The sequence below is a fragment of the Lepidochelys kempii genome, chromosome 11, assembly GCF_965140285.1.
Source record: "Lepidochelys kempii isolate rLepKem1 chromosome 11, rLepKem1.hap1, whole genome shotgun sequence".
NCBI lineage: Eukaryota > Metazoa > Chordata > Testudines > Cheloniidae > Lepidochelys > Lepidochelys kempii.
In genome coordinates this window covers 71,248,254-71,270,589 of record NC_136390.1, presented here as the reverse complement: position 1 = coordinate 71,270,589, position 22,336 = coordinate 71,248,254, and the positions used below count along the sequence as shown (strand labels likewise).

General features: G+C 44.6%; 1 protein-coding gene across 8 annotated transcripts in view; it reads left to right on the top strand.

Annotated features, from left to right (window-relative positions):
* AGAP1 (ArfGAP with GTPase domain, ankyrin repeat and PH domain 1) overlaps window positions 1–22,336 on the top strand; it is a 694,311-nt gene that overhangs the window by 247,350 nt on the left and 424,625 nt on the right. For 5 of the 8 annotated variants that reach the window (XM_073306804.2, XM_073306803.2, XM_073306801.2 and 2 more), the window contains exons 3-4: window positions 17,817–17,904; window positions 18,702–18,713. In XM_073306804.2, the coding sequence (XP_073162905.1) occupies window positions 17,817–17,904; window positions 18,702–18,713 (100 nt within the window). The remainder of the gene's footprint in view (window positions 1–17,816; window positions 17,905–18,701; window positions 18,714–22,336) is intronic. The other 3 variants (XM_073306802.2, XM_073306800.2, XM_073306805.2) reach the window with 1 other exon arrangement.

Here is a 22,336-nt window from a genome sequence, read left to right as displayed (position 1 = left end):
AATACTGGGAGTTGCGAGTTAAACATCAGGAGGGTGGGTTAATGTATAGCGGAGCGGAATATTACGTCATGTGGTATTTTCCCATTTCAGTGGTGTTTTCTCTGCAGTGCCAATCAATGAATTTAGTGTTACACAATCTACTATAGTTGTGTTATGTACTAATGAAGAAAATGAAGCACAGGGAAGTAAAGTGACTTCTCAGAGGTCACATTAGCAGTGTTGTTGAAATAGAATGCAAATCTTTTGATTCCTAGTCTGAGGTTTTAATTACAAAAGTATCAACCATCTGGCTAGTATACAAAAATTACTTCTAAGGCAGAGTTTCTCAAATGCGGCCACCAGGGGCTCTTCTTGTGGCCACAGCCTCCTGGGCAGTGATTGGCCTGGGAGGGGGGCAAAGAAGTGGGCCCTCTTCTGGCTGCCAGCTGGGGTTGGGCCCTGTACCTCTCTGGAGCCACAAATGCCGGAGGAGCAGGCAGATGATGTGAGTTCTCCACGTTCCCAGGGGCAGTGGGGCTTGGGCTTCCAGCTTCTGCCTTGCAGTGGCAGGCAGCAGGCTCTGGCTGTGGGGCTCCATCCCCTGGCTGGGCCCCCACCACTTCCCTCAGCCCTCTATCGCCCCTGACCCCTGCTGCCTCCCTACCCACCTCTCTATCCAGGGCTTAATTTGTCACCCAGTTTGTGCCGGAGCTGAGTAAGTCTGCTGTGAAAAGCGATATTTGTATGTATGTTAATATCGCTTTTCACTGCCTCCCAGCTAGATAATAAGTCTGCTTTTTAAAGCGATATTAACAAACATACGAATATCAGTTTTCACAGCAGTAGACTTACTGGCTAGCAAGTCTAAAAAAAGAATCAAAAAAGCAAAAGAAACAACAAAAAAGACAAGATCCTGAAGAGCATCTTACTTTGTTTCTGTTCTGTCCAGTAAAGAATACAGACAATTGTACATTATTTTTATTATTGAGTCAGCAAAAAACCCTACTTACATAAATTACAAACATTTGGACATGTAGATGTGAATATTTGTTTTTCCTAAAGTTAAATATTTTAGAAAAATTGTGAGAGTGGCCACCAGCAAGAGTTGATGGCCACACTCCTAAGACCACCAAAAAATTTCTTGTGAGAACCCGTTCAAGGGGAGCAATGTCTATTTGCTGCCGAGAAAACGGATTACTTAACCCATGTGGTCAGGACTTGGAGTGGAGAGGAGGAGAAGGAGGTGGTTGGTGCTCTGCCAAATTCCGTTTGTAAACCAAGCTCCATTTATTTGAGCTAGTCAAATGAGACGGTACTGGCTAAAGAGTGTGCGTATGTAGTTTGCTGAGTACTGCTGAACTCAGGCTGGTGCTTCCATCATTGAGGTTCAGATATATCCCTGGGCAGGGCTGGATTAAGGCACAGACACAGTTGGCATGTAGTTAGGTCCTGGCTCCCAAAGTCAGGTAATGTCACAATCTCAGCTTTTATTTTATCTTTTCAGTTCCTGGAGAAGCTATGGTAATCTTCCCCCCTGGAGTAGAACACAATCATAGATAAAGCATTCGTAAATTTAATACAGCAGTCCCCAAAGATACTGCATGGGGTTGCAATGTCTGTCACAGTAGCCCCAAAAGTGAGAGGTTACTGTTTTGGCATGGCCCAATAAAATTTGAGCCCTGCTTGTCACTAATTACCACAGATAACATTCTGGCTTTCTTTTTATCAAGTTCTTCAATGGTGGGATTTTTTTTCCCCAGTAAAATTTCCCTGTGTATTTGTGACACATCAGCTTGTAAATGTAAAGGCATTATTTTACTGCTTGCTTTCTGAAAAAGGAATTTCCTAGGGTTATGATTAAAGTCGTGGGCACTGTTGTATAGTTGTGTGGGTCTTTGACTTGCGTTATCAATTTTTTTCTCCGTCGTATCTGTGGAAATGTTTTTATTTTGTAACTTTTCTTGCGGACCCCTCCCAGGTCTCTGTGCTGTGCAAAAATTGAAAAGAATAAATAGATCTTGTGGGACCACGAACCCAAACTATAGGGTTGTATTCATAAACAATGATATGATTCTGTTAAGTGAGAGTCTATTGGATTTTTATTTTTAAAATATTTTTGGGACAAATTCTTTACTGTGCACAGTTGCTGGCTAGTTTTTGTTTCAGATATTCAGACCTATACCTATTTCTGGTAATTTAACACACGTTGTGATTATTCATCTGTTTTCTTTGCAACTGATATTACACTCCTGAGAAGTTATTAAAATAGTGCTGAGATTTCCACTCTGGTCCAGCTGGTTTTAGTATCTGTGTACGGAAGAACAATCATTTTCTTAGGTCACTGTAGGTGTAGCCTCTGCATTTATTTATTGAGAAATCTTGCAGAATTTTGAAATATTGTGCATAGAATTTTTAATTTTTTGGTGCAGAATGTCCTCAGGAGTAGTTAACTCATTTGACTTGTCAGGTGCATTACTTACGCTCATAATGCCTTTTTTTTAGCCAACGGATTAAAATATTGGAACCATGAAGACTTGTATGATAAATGCATATGGGCACTCTGTTACGTTGTAAGATTTGGAGAATCTTGTACATTAACGGTGTATATATAGCAATGAATAACATTTGTGAAGTGTAATGCTTTTGATCCTCAGGACTTGAAACTAATACATAAAAAGGAGACAAATAGTGGGGAAAATACCACAATTATTGAATGAACAGTTGGAACCTAATTACATTTCCTCACTGGGACCCTTCCAAAAGATAATGCTATGTCTCACAACCAGAACATTCGGTGTGCTTTTCTTGGTCAACCGTGTGCATCAAATGGCAATGGAGTTGATACATGTTTTAAAAGAAATAAACTTCAATTTGTTGCAGACATCATTAAAGTGACCTCTTACTCTAGACATTTCAGTCCTTCCTACCTAGTCCCGCCCTGCTGTTTCATTGCCCTCTTCTCCACCAATTTGTAGCATAATTTCTCACTTAGGTTGTGAGCTTTTCAGGGCATGAACCTTATCTTTTATGCATACTGTGAGGCACTCAGCAGAGATTTTCAAGTGGTGTAAAATAATAATGGAAATCCTGAAAAGGCCACGGATACATCCAATGGAAAACTGATGTGTAGACTAAGGCTATGTCTACACTACCGTGGTAAGTCGACTTAAGTTACGCAACTCCAGCTATGTGAATAACGTATCTGGAGTTGACGTATTTTAGGTCGACTTACTGCGGTGTCTACACCGCGCTGGGTCGATGGGAGACACTCTCTCATCGACTTAACTTACTCTTCTCGTTCCGGGTGGAGTACCAGTGCAGACAGGAGAACGCTCTGCTGTTGATTGAACAGGTCTTCACTAGACACGCTGAATCGACACCCGGTGCCTCGATTGCTGGAGCGTCGATCTGTCGGTAGTGTAAACATAGCTTGAGAAATAACAAAATGTCTTTTCAAATACCTGGAGTCTTTGGGTAGATAAAAACAAACAAACCAAAAATAACTAGCCACAATAAAAATAGACTTCCTTTCTTTGTACCTCTGTTGTGTCATTCTGGAATCTGAGTTCATGCTTTTTTGATTGTTGCAGGCAGTTCCACCTCTAACAGACTTCTAGGTTTTTGACAGCCAGCATATAGCCTATGGGGGTAGAATCAACATGCGCTTGCTTATGTTCTCAGCTACAGCGTACTTGCTGTGAGAGAGCAGATCCTGCCACTGTGGTGGTAGAAGTGAGATCATAACAGTTCATTGTGGGGCCGCAATGACTATTAGTGGACCTGAGCCATTGTATGGCAGGCCTGTTCTGTTCTGTTTGCCTCATGGGACTTTCACCCTCTTCCTTGCAGGGTAGTATGGGAGCAGACGTGACACTAAAGCTCAGTGCCCTCCCCCAACCACCCCAATTTCACCAGGCAGATATCTTCCTTCCCTCTGATTCTTGGGATGCTTGGGAAATTCTGGGCACAAGGAGGTTCTCATTCACTTCAGAATGGTCCTGCTAGTCGTGCTGTTCAAACAGATGACCCTCTTGTCCAGAGATTCTCTTCTCCTTCCTTTCTTACCCAAGGTCTCTTATTCAAGGCCCAGTGTATTGCCAAAATCCCCCCCCTCCCCGAAAAAAAAAAAGAGAGAACAATAAAAAAAAACAATTTCCATAAAAGGTCTGGCTCAAAAGAGAGAGCTCTTGGCTAAACAGCACTTGTCAGACCAGGTAGTCTCCACTTACAGAAATCCAGGGTGGCTATAAAGAGAAGCCCCTTCCTCTTCCCTCAAGTTCACCTTGGGCAAGCACTAAGGGGTTCCTTCTGTGGATTGCTGGAAGTGTTTTCCTGGAAGGCTTGGAAGGGGCTGCTTCTGTTGTGTCTCAGAGATGGACATTCATCTTGAAGGGAGCCAATTAGAGAGTTTTCCATGAGCTCCTGTCATGTGATCGCCAGGTTCTTGAGTGGTCTAGAATCTCTTTGCTGGACCTCACCTCCTTATGCTGGTGTGGAGTATAACTCTCGTTCTGCATAAATTTTGTTTTCCCTGTTTCAAGCTCCTATGGCTTTGGTTTCTCTCCTGCTTTTCAGTCAAGACACTTTTGGTGGTCAGGTCCTGAGCTAGGAGGTTGAGAATATATCCATATATATTGAAGGTACCTTTCCTGACAGTACACAATAAAACAAAGTTCTCCCTGGGTGGCTGTTGATTTTTTTTTTTTTAATTTATGGCTATCAAGCCATTCATTTCTGTGCCTCCTGTCCTCCTCTTAGATGACCCTGTGGCACTACAAACCAGTAAATATTCTGTTTGTGTAGAATTCCATTTTTTTGCAAATTGAACAGTTTTTGGCTGTTGAAGGTGCAGAAATTTGGAAAAAGTTCCCCGTTCATAACACAGTTACTGTGCAGCTAGTGGCTTTAAGGCAATGTGCATAACAAAGGGTGTCTTTGCCCTCTGAGTCTCAGAGTCTGTTCCCTTAGATTTTTTTTGCAGTGCACATTTAAACTGGTTGGTTGTCAGCTGGGTTTGACTAACCAGTTTAGTCTAGCCAGCATCTGAGCATCCCACTGCAAAGTCATACCCATGTTACCTAGGGTTGCCAACCCTTCAGGATTTGCCTGGAGTCCCCAGGAATTAAAGATTAACCTTTCATTAAAGATTGTCATGTAATGACATCTCCAAGGATACATCCAACCAAAATTGGCAACCCTACATGGTAAGGAACAACTTTATTGGAGTAGACAAAGCTGTGGTGGTAATATGTAGCACATGACAGATAAAGCAACTTCATTCAGTTCACAAGTTCTAAATGGCATAGAATTACCGTGGATTGAAATGAGAGTTTATGGTATTAGTTGCCACACTTCTCACCTGATGCATCTAATTACCCCCCAAGCCCCAGTTTTGAAGTTTAAGGGTATGTCTACACTACGAAATTAGGTCGAATTTATAGAAGTTGTTTTTTTAGAAATCGGTTTGATATATTCGAGTGTGTGTGTCCCCACAGAAAATGCTCTAAGTGCATTAACTCGGTGAAGTGCTTCCACAGTACCGAGGCTAGAGTCGACTTCCGGAGCGTTGCACTGTGGGTACCACAGTTCCCGCAGTCTCCGCTGCCCATTGGAATTCTGGGTTGAGATTCCAATGCCTGATGGGGCTAAAACATTGTCGCGGGTGGTTCTGGGTACATATCGTCAGGCTACCGTTCCCTCCCTCCCTCCGTGAAAGCAAGTGCAGACAATCGTTTCGCGCCTTTTTTCCTGAGTTACCTGTGCAGATGCCATACCACGGCAAGCATGGAGCCCACTCAGCTCACTGTCACCGTATGTCTCCTGGGTGCTGGCAGATGCGGTACTGCATTGCTACACAGTAGCAGCAACCCATTGCCTTGTGGCAGCAGACGGTGCAATAGGACTGGTAGCCGTCATCGTCATGTCCAAGGTGCTCCTGGTCGCCTGTGTGAGGTTGATCAGGAGCGCCTGGGCAGACATGGGCGCAGAGACTAAATTTGGAGTGACTTGATCAAGTCATTCTCTTTAGTCCTGCAGTCAGTCCTATTGAACCATCTTATGGTGAGCAGGCAGGCGATATGGATTGCTAGCAGTCGTATTGTACCATCTTCTGCCGAGCAGACCTGAGATGTGGATGGCATGCAGTCCTTCTGCACCGTCTGCTGCCGGCCAAAGATGTAAAAGATAGATGGAGTGTATCAAAACAAGAAATAGACCAGATTTGTTTTGTACTCATTTGCTTCCCCCCATCCCCCCGTCTAGGGGACTCATTCCTTTAGGTCACACTGCAGTCACTCACAGAGTAGGTGCAGTCAGGTAAATCTAGCCATGTATCAATCAGAGGCCAGGCTAACCTCCTTGTTCCAATAACAACGATAACTTAGGTGCACCATTTCTTATTGGAACCCTCCGTGCAGTCCTGCCTGAAATACTCCTTGATGTACAGGCACACCCTTTGTTGATTTTATCTCCCTGAAGCCAACCCTGTAAGCCGTGTCGTCAGTCTCCCCTCCCTCCGTCAGAGCAACGGCAGACAATCGTTCCGCGCCTTTTTTCTGTACGGACGCCATACCAAGGCAAGCATGGAGGCCGCTCAGCTCACTTTGGCAATTAGGAGCACGTTAAACACCACACGCATTATCCAGCAGTATATGCAGCACCAGAACCTGGCAGAGCGATACCGGGCGAGGAGGCGACGTCAGCACGGTCATGTGAGTGATCAGGACATGGACACAAATTTCTCTGAAAGCATGGGCCCTGCCAATGCATGCATCATGGTGCTAATGGGGCAGGTTCATGCTGTGGAACGCTGATCCTGGGCTCGGGAAACAAGCACAGACTGGTGGGACCGCATAGTGTTACAGGTCTGGGACAATTCCCAGTGGCTGCGAAACTTTCGCATGCGTAAGTGCACTTTCATGGAACTTTGTGACTTGCTTTCCCCTGCCCTGAAGCGCATGAATACCAAGATGAGAGCAGCCCTCACAGTTGAGAAGCGAGTGGCGATAGCCCTGTGGAAGCTTGCAACGCCAGACAGCTACCGGTCAGTTGGGAATCAATTTGGAGTGGGCAAATCTACTGTGGGGGCTGCTGTGATGCAAGTAGCCCACGCAATCAAAGATCTGCTGAGATCAAGGGTAGTGACCCTGGGAAATGTGCAGGTCATAGTGGATGGCTTTGCTGCAATGGGATTCCCCTAACTGTGGTGGGGCCATAGACGGAACCCATATCCCTATCTTGGCACCGGAGCACCAAGCCGGCTAGTACATAAACCGCAAGAGGTACTTTTCAATAGTGCTGCAAGCTCTGGTGGATCACAAGGGACGTTTCACCAACATCAACGTGGGATGGCCGGGAAAGGTACATGACGCTTGCATCTTCAGGAACTCTAGTCTGTTTCAAAAGCTGCAGGAAGGGACTTTATTCCCAGACCAGAAAATAACCTTTGGGGATGTTGAAATGCTTATAGTTATCCTTGGGGACCCAGCCTACCCCTTAATGCCATGGCTCATGAAGCTGTCCACAGGCAGCCTGGACAGTAGTCAGGAGCTGTTCAACTACAGGCTGAGCAAGTGCAGAATGGTGGTAGAATGTGCATTTGGACGTTTAAAAGCACGCTGGCGCAGTTTACTGACTCGGTTAGACCTCAGCAAAACCAATATTCCCACTGTTATTACTGCTTGCTGTGCGCTCCACAATATCTGAGAGTAAGGGGGAGACGTTTATGGCGGGGTGGGAGGATGAGGCAAATTGCCTGGCTGCTGGTTACGCGCAGCCAGACACCAGGGCGATTAGAAGAGCACAGGAGGGCGCGGTACACATCAGAGAAGCTTTGAAAACCAGTTTCATGACTGGCCAGGCTACGGTGTGAAAGTCCTGTTTGTTTCTCCTTGATGAAACCGCCCGCCCCTTGGTTCACTCTACTTCCGTGTAAGCTAACCACCCTCCCCTCCTCCCTTCGATCACTGCTTGCAGAGGCAATAAAGTCATTGTTGCTTCAAATTCATGCATTCTTTATTAATTCATCACACAAATAGGGGGATGACTACCAAGGTAGCCCAGGAGGGGTGGTGGAGGAGGGAAGGAAAATGCCACACAGCACTTTAAAAGTTTACAACTTTAAAATGTATTGAATGCCAGCCTTCTGTTTTTTGGGCAATCCTCTGTGGTGGAGTGGCTGGTTGGCCGGAGGCCCCCCCCACCGCGTTCTTGGGCGTCTGGGGAGGAGGGCGGTTGGTTACACAGGGGCTGTAGTGGCAGTCTGTGCTCCAGCTGCCTTTGCTGCAGCTCAACCATACACTGGACCATACTGGTTTGATCCTCCAGCAGCCTCAGCATTGAATCCTGCTTCCTCTCATCACCCTGCCACCACATTTGAGCTTCAGCCCTGTCTTCAGCCCGCCACTTACTCTCTTCAGCCTGCCACCTCTCCTCCCGGTCATTTTGTGCTTTCCTGCACTCTGACATTATTTGCCTCCACGCATTCGTCTGTGCTCTGTCAGTGTGGGAGGACAGCATGAGCTCAGAGAACATTTCATCATGAGTGCGTTTTTTTTTCTTTCTAATCTTCACTAGCCTCTGGGAAGGAGAAGATCCTGTGATCATTGAAACCACATGCAGCTGGTGGAGAAAAAAAAAGGGACAGCGGTATTTAAAAACACACATTTTATAAAACAGTGGCTACACCCCCCGTGGCTAACAGCGAGGAACATTTCTGTTCAGCCATAGGCAAACAGCCCAGCAGGAATGGGCTCCTTTGAGTGTCCCCTGAAGAAAAGCACCCTATTTCAAGCAGGTGACCATGAATGATATTTCACTCTCCTGAGGATAACACAGAGAGATAAAGAACGGATGTTGTTTGAATGCCAGCAAACATACACTGCAATGCTTTGTTGTGCAATGATTCCCCGAGTATGTGTTACTGGCCTGGAGTGATAAAGTGTCCTACGATGGAGGATGCAATAAGACTGCCGTCCCCAGAAACCTTTTGCAAAGGCTTTGGGAGTACATCCAGGAGAGCCGCGAATGCCAGGGCAAATTAATCCTTTCACATGTTTGCTTTTAAACCATGTATAGTATTTTAAAAGGTACACTCACCGGAGGTCCCTTCTCCGCCTGCCGGGTCCAGGAGGCAGCCTTGGGTGGGTTTGGGGGGTACTGGCTCCAGGTCCAGGGTGAGAAACAGTTCCTGGCTGTCGGGAAAACCGGTTTTTCCGCTTGCTTGCTCTGAGCTATCTACAACCTCCTCCTCATCATCTTCTTCATCCCCAAAACCTGCTTCCCTGTTGCCTCCATCTCCATTGAAGGAGTCAAACAACACAGCTGGGGTAGTGGTGGCTGAACCCCCTAAAATGGAATGCAGCTCATCAAAGAAGCAGCATGTTTTGGGCTCTGACCTGGAGCGGCCGTTTGCCTCTCTGGTTTTCTGGTAGGCTTGCCTCAGCTCCTTCAGTTTCACGCGGCACTGCTTCGGGTCCCTGTTATGGCCTCTGTCCTTCATGCCCTGGGAGATTTTGACAAAGGTTTTGGCATTTCGAAAACTGGAACGGAGTTCTGATAGCACGGATTCCTCTCCCCATACAGCGATCAGATCCCATACCTCCCATTCGGTCCATGCTGGAGCTCTTTTGAGATTCTGGGACTCCATCATGGTCACCTGTGCTGATGAGCTCTGCATGGTCACCTGCAGCTTGCCACGCTGGCCAAACAGGAAATGAGATTCAAAAGTTTGCGGCCTTTCCCTGTCTACCTGGCCAGTGCATCTGAGTTGAGAGTGCTGTCCAGAGGGGTCACAATGGAGCACTCTGGGATAGCTCCCGGAGGTCAATACTGTCAAATTGTGTCCACAGTACCCCAAATTCAAGCCGGCAAGGCCCATTTAAGCGCTAATCCCCTTGTCAGGGGTGGAGTAAGGAAATCGATTATAAGAGCTCTTTAAGTCGAAATAAAGGGCTTCATTGTGTGGACAGGTGCAGGTTTACATCGATTTAACCCTGCTAGATTCGACCTAAAGTCCTAGTGTAGACCAGGGCTAAGGATGCAGACTAAGTTCCCTCTAAGGTGCATTGCCATACAGGAGGTCACCAAGGGCCGTGCACTTAACATCCCCAGCCCCGGGGCTGCGGCGCGGCCAGGAGACACCCCTCTCCCTCGCAGCTCCAGGCCTGCAGTGGGGAGAGACACATCTCCCCTGGACCCAGCCCCAGAGCTGCTGTGGTGTCAGAGAAGAGGCGCCTCTCCCCAAGAGCCGCTGGGGCGGTGGATGGAGAGAGGAACCTCTTCCCCTGCCCCAGCCCAGGTGCTGCTGGGACGGGGAGAGACGCTCTTCCCCAGCCCAGGTGCTCTCTCCCTGCCGCAGCCCATGGCAGCCTTCACCCCAAACTTCTCATCCCTGGCCCCAATCCAGTGTGTGTACCCCCAGCCGGAGTCCTCACCCCCCTGTACCCCAAACCTCTGCCCCAGCCCTCAGGCCCCTCCTGCACCAATAACCCCTCATCCTTGTCCTGCACCCTCGAGCCCACACCCCCAGCCGGAGTCCTCATTCCCCTGCACCCCAACCCCATGCCCCAGCTCTGAGCCCCCTCCCACACTTTGAACCCCTTCGGCGCCACCCCCACCACAGATCATCTCCATATTGGTGCACATAACAATTCATTCTGCATGTGGATGGGAAAAATTAGAGGAAATGTTGGTAGTAGAGTCTAGTACTCAAAAGGTTAGGATTGCACAGACAACCTTAATTTGCCCCCATGCAGGTATGCATTATGTGATAGTGTTGTTACACGCTATACCGTACTATTTTTTCCACAGGACACCTGCATCGTTCAGGGCATAGGGTTACTCCTGAGCGTATTCTGTGTCAAAAAATTAAAAATTCTGTGCATGGTATTTTAAAATCCTGCAAAATTTAGTAAGTTTTATTTGTCAATAAATAAATGCAGAGGCTCCAGCATGGCAGCCAGGCCACTGGCTGTATGAAGGTGGGGATCACCCTGCAGCCTCCCCACCCCCAGGACATGGGTCAGTGGTGAGGCTGCGCCCGACCCTGACACGGCACAAGGCCTGGGCCTGGGCCTGCCACAGAAACACACTGAGGCCCTGCTGCGCTGCTCCAGGTGTGGGGCAGGCAAGCTCAACCAGGCAGGATCCAAGAGTGGAGTTGCTCAGTGTGGGGGGATCCAGGTGTGGGGTGAGAGGATTCTGTGTGGGGCCATCTAGATGGAGGCAGCTCAGTGGGGGGTCTCAGTGTGGGGGATCTGGATGCACAGAGGCTCGTTGGGGGCGGGGGTTCCAGGAGCAGGTGCAATGGGACTGGGCCTTCCAAGTGAAAGTGGTTGGGGATCAGCGGATGGTGTGAGGGTCTCAGTGGGGGTGTCTCTGTGCTGGGGGAGTGGGGTTGGTGGCGTGGGGGTCTGGGTGCAGCCAGTTGGGGGTCAGTGGCGTGGGGATTTGGATGTGCGGGCTCGGGAGTGCAGGGGCTGGGGCTCATCAGTGTGGGGGTTTGATTGCAAGGAGCTCAGTGGGAGGTGGTCAGGGTGCAGGGAGGCTCCAGATGCAGGGGTTGAGATTCAGTGGGGTGAGTTTGGGTATGGAAGACTAGGGGAGTTCTGGGTGTATGGGGTGAGGCTTGGTGTGGGTGTCTGGGTATGGGAAATCCAGATGCACGGGGGTTAGGCAGTTGGGGGAGCAGATCCGCACGCAGCTGAGGAGCGATGGGGGCAGGAAGCAGGGGAGGATGTTTCTGGAGGTGGGTCAGACACAGCCCCAGCCACTCCTTGCAGGGGAAGAGGAAGTCCTGTCCTCTCCTGCCTCCAGCCCAGCCGGGATTAGCAGCTGATGCTGGCTCAGGGTAGGAGCCAGTGGCTAGGGTGTCCCCAGCCCTGCGATGATTTACCTCTTTGCTGGCTTCTCTGGGTGCCTGAAACAATGAATCTACACAGCTAGGGACTGATGCATGATTGCTCTTGCAGATTCCATTTGCCTCCCTGTCAGAAAGTCACTAAAAAAATAAATTGCAAGTAATTGCAGTTTTTAAGTGCACTGTTAAACAATAAAATACCAATTGAAATTTATTAAGTATTTTTGGATGTTTTTCTACACTTCCAAATATATTGATTTCAATTACAACACAGAATTGGAAGTGTACAGTGCTCACTTTATTTTTCATTACAAATATTTGCACTATAAAAATGATAAACAAAAGTTCACATCATACAAGTACTGTAGTGCAATATCCTTATCGTGAAAGTGCAACTTAAAAATGTAGATTTTTTTTTTGTTATATGATTGTACTCAAAAACAAAACAATGTAAACTATAGACCCTACAAGTGCACTCTGTCCTATTACTTGTTCTGCCAATTGCTCAGGCAAACGAGTTTGTTTACATTTACGGGAGATAATGGTGCCCCCTTCTTATTTATAATGTCACTTGAAAGTGAGAACAGGCTTTCGCATGGCACTTTTGTAGCTGTCATTGCAATGTATTTACGTGCCAGTTATGCTAAACATTTGTATGCCTCTTCATGCTTTGGCCAGCATTCCAGAGGACGTGCTTCCATGCTGATGCTCATTAAAAAAAAACAAAACGTTAATTAAATTTGTGACTCAACTCCTTGGGGAAGAATTGTATGTCTGCTGCTCTGTTTTACCTGCATTCTGCCATGTATTTCATGTTATAGCAGTCTCGAATGATGACCCAGTACGTGTTGTTTGTTTTAAGAACACTTTCGCTACAGATCTGACAAAATGCAAAGAAGGTACCAATGTGAGATTTCTAAAGATAGTGTGACAAAGTTCCTCCTGTGCCTTGGTGGGTCCTGCCCTTATTGGCGGATTTGCTCGCCTCAAAGGTTCACAGCAGCCCTCAGTTTGGCCACTTTTGTGGCTCGAATCTGCTGTTCACTCAGTTAGCCTCATCACTGGCCAGCATGGGGAAAAGGAAGAAGAACAATCCCCTCAGTTTCTGCTGATCCACCTAGTGGATCGGGGAACAGGCCAGAGACCTTCCCCTCTGGTGGAACCCACAGTCCAGGTCAACTCCTCCGGTATCAAGTAGGGAGTTGGGGTAATGGAGGGATGGGGGGAACCCGGTCCCGCCCTCTACTCCGGATTCCACCACAGGGCCCTGTGGATTGCAGCTGTCTACAGTGGTTCCTGTAACAGCTGCGTGATAGCTACAACTCCCTGGGCTACTTCCCCATGGCCTCCTCCCAACACCTTCTTTATTCTCACCACAGGACCTTCCTCCTGATTTCTGATAATGCTTGTACTTCTCAGTCTTCCAGTAGTACGCCTTCTCACTCTCAGCTTCTTGCACCTCTTGCTCCCAGCTCCTCGCACGCACACCACAAACTGAAGTGAGCTTATTTTTAAACCCAGGTGCCCTGATTAGCCTGCCTGTCTTAATTGATTCTGGCAGCTTCTTGATTGACTGCAGGTGTTCTAAGCCTGTCTGCCTTAATTGTTTCCAGAAAGTTCCTGATTGTTCTGGAACCTTCCCTATTACCTTACCCAGGGAAAAGGGACCTACTTAACCTGGGGCTAATATATCTGCCTTCTATCACTTTCCTATAGCCATCTGGCCTGACCCTGTCAGAATAGCTACAGCACTCAACCCAAGGATTAAGAATCTGAAATGCCTTCCAAAATCTGAGAGGGACGAGGCGAGGAGCATGCTTTCAGAAGTCTTAAAAGAGCAACGCTCCAATGCGGAAACTACAGAACCCAAACCACCAAAAAAGAAAATCAACCTTCTGCTGGCGGCGTCTGACTCAGATGATGAAAATGAACATATGTTGCTCTGCACTACTTTGGATTGTTATTGAGCAGAATCCGTGGAGCACGTCCTCTGGAATGGTGGTTTGAAGCATGAAGGGCCATATGAATCTTTAGCACATCTAGCATGTCCATATCATGTGATGCCAGCTACAATAGTGCATGCAAACACCTGTTCTCACTTTCAGGTTGCACTGTAAACAAGAAGCGGACAGCATTATCTCCTGCAAATTGTAACCAAACTTGTTTGTCTGAGCAATTGGCTGAACATAGATGGATTTGTAGGCTCTAAAGTTTTTTGTTTTATTTTTGAATGCAGGTTTTTTTGTACGTAATTTTACATTGATAAGTTCAGCTTTCATTATAAAGAGATTGCACTGCAGTACTAGTATTAGATGAATTGAAAAATACTATTTATTTTGTTTTTTACAGTGCAAACGTTTGTAATAAAAATAAATATAAAGTGAGCACTGTACACTTTGTATTCTGTGTTGTAATTGAAATCAATATGTTTGAAAATGTAGAAAACATCCAAAAAAAGATTTAAATAAACAGTATTTTATTGTTTAATAGCATGATTAATCACAGTTAATTTTTTTAATCACTTGACAGCTCTATGAGATTGTAAGCAATTTTTCAGTAATAGTGTACTGTGACACTTTTTTTTGTATTTTTAGGTCTGATTTTGTAAACCAGTAGTTTTTAAGCGAGGTGTAACTTGGGGGTACACAAGGTAAATCAGACTCTTGAAAGGGGTGCAGTAGTCCGGAAAGGTTGAGAGCCACTGGGCTAGGCTGCTGTATAGTAGTAGTAGAATGTTGAGCAACACTTTTTCAGCCAGACTGCAAGTTCACCCTGTGCCAGTCATGCAATTGGAGATGTCAAGACAATTTGTACACATAAATGTCTGTTTTCATGCAGGTTGGTCCTAGGATGCAAATTTCAGAGACAAGTTTTGAAAGTTTGGCCCAAAATGTTTGCAGCCACACAATTACGTAGCTGTCTTGTATGCTTTTAGAGGTCTGCCAAATGAATTGGCATGCCCCATCAGTCTTAGCAGGGTTTCAGCTTTTACCTCTAGTCATGACATAGTAACCTATAGACATTTTTGTCTTCAGTTGAAGCCATGTCATAGGTTACCAGAGAGCATCCTTTTGTTTAGCTGGTGTTTGAGAATGAGGCAAATCCAAGCTGTCGAAATGATTGAACTTGTCCAGCGTCTTACCTAACACTTATTTTTAGATGTATATGTTTCAGCATGTACCAGCATACTCAGTAATTCCTCTTAGATGAAATTAGATTAAAATCTTCCGGTGTGCTCTGTTTAAACACTCTTCAAAGTCGGCTCACACAGAACCGTGCTGAACAGATGGCCTTCCTACTACCACTTAGCTCCAGCTTTACTTGGGATTTATTTATTTTGGTCTGTTGCTTAGGTTGGTAGCACCTATGCTCGTAAATACAGTGGCATTTCTCTTGACATAATCCTGTTAGTTTCTTTTGCTGCAGGTGACTCCCAAACTGCTTGTGATCAAGCTATCTCCCCCGCAACAGCTGATTCATAGACTTGTGTTCCCTCATGCACTATGGCCCAATGCAGTAGCTCTGATCCCTCCATTTCCCCCTTTCTCTCTGCTTTTCTTTTCTTTCTTGCCCTCCTTATTATCTATTTTAAATTCCTTTCTGTTTTTATTCAGGAGAGTCTCTGGCACTCCTTCCTTTTTAGGGGAGGGAGGGATAGCTCAGTGGTTTGAGCATTGGCCTGCTAAACCCAGGGTTGTGAGTTCAATCCTTGAGGGGTCCATTTAGGGATCTGGGGCAAAAATTGAGGATTGTTCCTGCTTTGAGCAAAGGGTTGGACTAGATGACCTCCTGAGGTCCCTTCTAACCCTGATATTCTATGATCCAGGGCAACAAAAATGATTGGGGGCTGGGGCACATGGCTTACAAGGAGAGGCTGAGGGAACTGGGGTTATTTAGTCTGGAGAAGAGTGAGGGGGGATTTGATAGCAGCCTTCAAATACCTGAAGGGAGGTTCCAAAAAGGATGGAGCTAGGCTGTTCTCAGTGGTGACAGATGACAGAACAAGGAGTAATGGTCTCAAGTTGCAGTGGGGGAGGTCTAGGTTGGATATTAGGAAACACTATTTCACTAGGAAGGTGGTGAAGCACTGGAATGGGTCACCTAGGGAGGTGGTGGAATCTCCATCCTTAGGGGTTTTTAAGGCCCGGCTTGACAAAGTCCTGGCTGGGATGATTTAGTTGGTGTTGGTCCTGCTTTGAGCAGGGGATTGGATTAGATGACCTCCTGAGGTCTCTTCCAATCCTAATATTCTATGATTCCCGCACTTGTAGTCCACATCTCTCCCTGCACCTGAAGGTTTATATGGCCTATTGGGCAAGGGCTGTCTTCATGAACTTGGATTATGAGCTCTTTGCTTAAGATACTTCCACAGCTGCATTACTGGCTACCTTTGGAGTATGGAAGGAGAGTAAGCAACTTTCAAGAAGCTACCTTTACCTATTCTTTACTGGAGTATGCTTGCAGTGAGGGAGAATAGATCCAAGATCATAAGGCTTTCCCCAATTGGGGGGGGAGGAATAGCTCAGTGGTTTGAGCATTGGCCTGCTAAACCCAGGGTTGAGAGTTCAGTCCATTTAGGGATCTGGGGCAAAAATTGGAGATTGGTCCTCCTTTGAGCAGGGGGTTGGACTAGATGACCTCCTGAGGTCCCTTCCAACCTTGATATTCTATGATTCTAAGCCCACTGCCCAAACTCTGTCACTTTGGGATTGTTTGGTATCCTACATATCATTTTGAACAAACCACCTTAGTTCAGCATGCCAATAAGAAGGATCCCATGAAATGGATAGAATGTCTATTAATTTTGTAGAAAGAAAAGGAGTACTTGTGGCACCTTAGAGACTAACAAATTTATTTGAGCATAAGCTTTCGTGAGCTACAGATCACTTCATCGGATGCATTCAGTCCCCACTTTTATTTTCCACTGAATGCATCCGATGAAGTGAGCTGTATCTCATGAAAGCTTATGCTCAAATAAATTTGTTAGTCTCTAAGGTGCCACAAGTACTCCTTTTCTTTTTGCGGATACAGACTAACATGGCTGCTACTCTGAAACCTATTAATTTTTTGTTCATGAAACACCTTTATTGTGTTCAGAGATCAAAAGTGCATAGTGGCACACAGTTACTGACCCAAGAGCTTAAGTACTGAACTAGATGGATAACAGAACTGTTGAGACTCACAATGAACAACCAGGAAAAAGTGTGGTCTTGAAATCATGTATAGTAGTATTCCACCTTTTCAGAAAGGTGTATTATCAAGTAAATGCTTTCAGAACTGTATTTTAAGGAGGAATTTGAATACAGGGGAATGATTGACAAATGCACAAGAGGGTGCTTCTTCCGAGTGTAGGGGACAGCTTATCAGAAGTAAATGAAGTAAATGAGCTACCAAAGGGGTGGTTTAGAGCAAGAATTTGAAGCGAACAGAGCAATTGTAACTGACACTTATTTGCAGGTTTTTAACAAACAAACAAAAGAAATTAACTTTGTGTGACTCATAACAATAGTGTTTCTTCTGCTGACTCCGCAGCATCAGTTACATCAGAATTGTTACCTGAGATCATTGATGTGTTCTGGAAGTCTGGCATCCTCTGCAGGGTGGGGGGCAGAGCTAAGATTGCAGTGCACTATTGTATATAGTGTACAGTAGTGGTGATGTGTGTGCCGGAGGAGGAGTAGAGGGAAGGGACTGTAAATAGCTTCACTTCTCATGGCATTCCTTTTGCACTATGTATGCGGTGTGCAGCAGCCTTAGTGCTCTCACAATGAATTTTTTTTGGGGTTGTGTGTTCTGAGATACATTGCTAGTTTTTCTTATAAATGGTATTTCTCATAAACTTAGAGGTTAAAATATTAAATCTTGGGTTATTGAGAGATTTTTTGTTAAAAGAAAATTATACAAATCATACTATTTGTTATATTTTTTAAATATCAGAAGGTTTGATTATGGCTCAACGTGTATCATCTTTTCATTCCAGGGAATTGTGGGGAATTTAGCTAGTGGCAAGTCTGCACTTGTGCACCGGTATCTGACTGGCACATATGTCCAGGAGGAATCTCCTGAAGGTAAGTGGATATGCGGATGATTAAAAGCATGCTGATTTTAGTTCTTTTGCTTTCATGCAGTGCACTGTTAATTGATGTTTTAATATATCATACAGAAATAGTACAGTAAAAAAAATCATCATTGGTCGTTCTGCAATGTTGGTAAAAAATAAAGTATGCTTCCTTTGAACATTTGTCATAGTGGAGAGGCAACAAGTACAAATGTATACCTTTTTTTTTTTTTTTGTAGTATCTTATCATTTTTAAATGCTTTCCCATGAAGTATTTGTCCATATGGGAAATGTTCTTAATCTCAGATTCATAAATTTCACTCACTACCCAATGTAATGCTTACTACTATGACTACTTCCATTAATTCCAATTTGGCTGCTGAAGGCAATTACTACCACCCTTGGTATTGGATGTATACAGGATTGGGCCCTTAAGTTTCTTGTACCAGAGACCATAAAGATTTTGAAATAAAACTTCTGTGTTATGAATTTGTTCCATTATTTTTTAGATCACTAATTTTGGGGCCTGGAGAAGAACAGGTTTTTTTGTTTTTTTTTAATTCTAGTTTTATGCTACAGTTTAATATGTAGTTCAAAACTTTCATTGTATTTGTTATTTTAATTTAAGCTTAGTCACTTGTACCATTTGAGACTATGTATATCATCGTAGCACATAATTGAGGTATATTTTTCACTAAAAATATTTTCTTGATTTTTATTTATTCTCCTTATGAACTTTAAATCCAACTCTGAGACACTGAATTTCTGGTTCCTTCTTTTCCTTACTGGCTGTTCCATTCTTTGCAGATATGGATGCAGGTAACTATTCATTCTCTTCATGGCAGTGCTTGTCTTGTTTTGAAGAGGGAGGAGACACCGCTTTTGTACTGTAGTGTTTTCCCCTTGTTTTGTGTATCATCTAAATTTGTTTTTCTTTTGATTTTCTTAAGTTTTAAGCACATCTCTCTCTGTCTTCTCCCTTTCTGTAGATGTCTTTTTAGCAGTAGTCATATGTAGTTTCATTTGTCTACTGTAACACCTGTTTGAAATTAATGCTTGTTGTAGGAGGTTATACAGTTCAGAATGTTAGAGCATAGTATTCTTGAGGTTTTAACTAGTCTTTGTAGTTAAAAATCTGTGTGAGGCTCCACTGTGGAGTCGGCCATTTTCATGGGAAAATGCAATAGTGATGCAAAAATTTTCTAGATTTTATTACTTCACATGGAAGGGACTTAGGTTGCTTCTCTACTACTATTGATAGAGGTGATGTTTGAGGACCATTGTATAAGTATAAGTAGGGGCATAGCGAGCAGATGGAGGGACGTGATCGTCCCCCTCTATTCGACATTGGTGAGGCCTCATCTGGAGTACTGTGTCCAGTTTTGGGCCCCACACTACAAGAAGGATGTGGATAAATTGGAGAGAGTCCAGCGAAGGGCAACAAAAATGATTAGGGGTCTGGAACACATGAGTTATGAGGAGAGGCTGAGGGAACTGGGATTGTTTAGTCTGCAGAAGAGAAGAATGAGGGGGGGATTTGATAGCTGCTTTCAACTACCTGAGAGGTGGTTCCAGAGAGGATGGTTCTAGACTATTCTCAGTGGTAGAAGAGGACAGGACAAGGAGTAATGGTCTCAAGTTGCAGTGGGGGAGGTTTATGTTGGATATTAGGAAAAACTTTTTCACTAGGAGGGTGGTGAAACACTGGACTGCGTTACCTAGGGAGGTGGTAGAATCTCCTTCCTTAGAAGTTTTTAAGGTCAGGCTTGACAAAGCCGTGGCTGGGATGATTTAATTGGGGATTGGTCCTGCTTTGAGCAGGGGGTTGGACTAGATGACCTCCTGAGGTCCCTTCCAACCCTGATATTCTATGATTCTATGATTCATTGCAAAAGGAGCAGCAGTTGGATTTGTACATGAACGCTCAGAAATCCTCTACTGGAATGTTGGAAAAGGTGTTGGAAAGTCACTGCCTAGTACTGCCACTTCAAGTGGCTATCAATAATGAGAAACAAATAAAGATAAATGGTGGGTAAATCCCGAAACTGAGAGAGCCTCACAATGAAAAGAGCATAATCGGTATCTCCACTGATTTTTATTTATTTATTTATTACTCTCATGAGCAGAAGGTAATAAATATTTGATTAGTTCTTTCAGGAGACAAACTTGTTTCTGTTCTGTAGAACTTTAATGGCACTCAGACCTGGAATATTTTGTTTTTCTTGATTCTGTGATTTGTTGCTCTGTTCTGAGCGTATTCCCATCTGTCCCCTTTGTCTTTAGGGGTAGTTATTTACTGTCCTGTACTTGAAAGTTTTCATGGACAGGATTAGGTCACCAAAGCAGAGTCAGATCATTTCTTTGCACATAAATGTAGCTGACAGGCCTTACTAATGGCACCATGCATTTTCATTAGCAGGTAAAATTGGAACAATTAAAAGCCATAATTCACCTTGTAAGTGATAGGGTTAGGCGGTCTGATGAAATCAGTACTTAGGAATTTAATTAACTCTGACAACCTGTCATTAGTAAACATCATGTTTGGAAATAGCTCTAGCCCCACATAATTTGTGACGGTAATAGTTTATCCGCTCATTTTTATATATAAACTATATATAGTTTATATTCTCGTGTGAAAACATACCCTGTCAGTGTGGGTCCACACTGGCAGTTCGACTGAATTTAGGCAAGGAAAGGAGCTTGTTGCTCCAAGTTCCGCATTGGGATTTAGTTTCAAGCTCTATGCATAATAGTATAAGGGTTTCGGCTGAATTGTTAACAGTAATCTTCAGATTGGATGCTAATGTGAGGTGTTGCCTTTGCCCCTTGCTGATGACTGAAAAAGAATATGGGCTCTTTAAGTTGGACAAAGAGTAGAACATATCTGAGATGTTGCGGCCTATGCTATTTCTCAAAATAAAACAGGTTCTTATGTCAGTGCTATTTGTGAGCTCTTGGTGAGCGCATGTTGGGTACCTTGCTAGTTTACTCAGCAGCTGTACTACCAGTATCTACCTGTAATGTGCTTGGGATATAAAAGGCGCTAGATGGAGCCCCACACTATCTTTGTTCCCTTTATCATTTGCCTCCCAAGTTGCTGCCACCACAATAACCCTCATCTTCTGGCATGGGTCGGCTAAGTGCCAGACCTACTCTATGGCTTTCCAGTGTTTCTCATTATGCCAGCAACTGTTTCTAGTGAGCATTTAACCATCAGTATGGGCAATGTCTGTTTTCCTTCCACTTTCTTTGACCCTAAGTGTTTCTTCCACCCAAAAATACACTTGAACTACATCAGCATATGGTGCAAAAAACCTCTTTCTCATCACTTATCTGGCAATACTTTGGATTTTTAATTCTAAGTGAAAATTATGCATTGAAAGCTGATTTATTTCCTTCAGTAACAATCCAAGAAATAATACAAGTACAGCAGGCTTTAATTCATTATACCAACCTCCCACTATGCATATATGCATACCCAGTGGGACAAGCATTTTCATTATGGAGGTATTCTGGTGTCTGACTTAAGAGAAAATAGATGTCTGAAACAACCTTGAAGCCAGAGTAGTGTCTGAGATTTGCAGTTACATCACGCTAATGTAGAAAAAAAGGGAGCTGATTAAATATAGAAGTCCTATTGAAGTTGTTTGCCTTCTCATAGTAAAACAGGGAGTGATTAGAAAAACAGCCACCAATCAGCAACTTCTGTTGTGCAAGTGGAAGACATGTAGCTGAGCTGTGAATATGTCACATTCAAACTGTCATCTTCACACCTACATTTAAAGAGTAGTTCTGGTTTCTTGAGAGGGGTGAACTGGAAACTGTTCTCCGTTGCCAAACTTGTCGTCTAACGATTAGCTGTGGGTATGTTTACACTTCATTGAAAAACCCCTGGCTGGCCCATGCCAGCTGACTTAGGTTTGCAGGGCTCCAGCTAAGGGGCTGTTTAAGCTCTAGCCAAGCTCTGGGACCCTTCCACCTTGCAGTGGTCCTAGAGCCTGGACTCCAGCCCGAGCCCAAATATCTACACTGCAATTAAACAGCCCCTTAGCCCAAGCCAGCTGGCATGGGCCAGCCATGGGGTTCTGATTGCAGTGTAGAATCACATATTTGAACTAGTAAAAAGCTAATACCATGGAAGGAGTTTTTCTGCAAACATGATCTTATTGTTACAGAACCCTTCTTGTGTGATGCATTCCATTTTGATGATGATACTGTGCAGTTCTAGGTCTCCTTCCATTTGAGAATATTAAAATGTTTTGCAAACATGAATGAATTAAGCCTTGAAACACTGGTGTGAGGCTGGTACTGTTGCCATTTTATAGAAAGAGAAACTGAGGCATGGAGCAGATATATGACTTAACCAAGGTGTCACATACAAGAATAAAATCCAATCTCCTTACTTGTGTCATGGCAATTTAGAGAGGTTTTGTCTGTTTCAG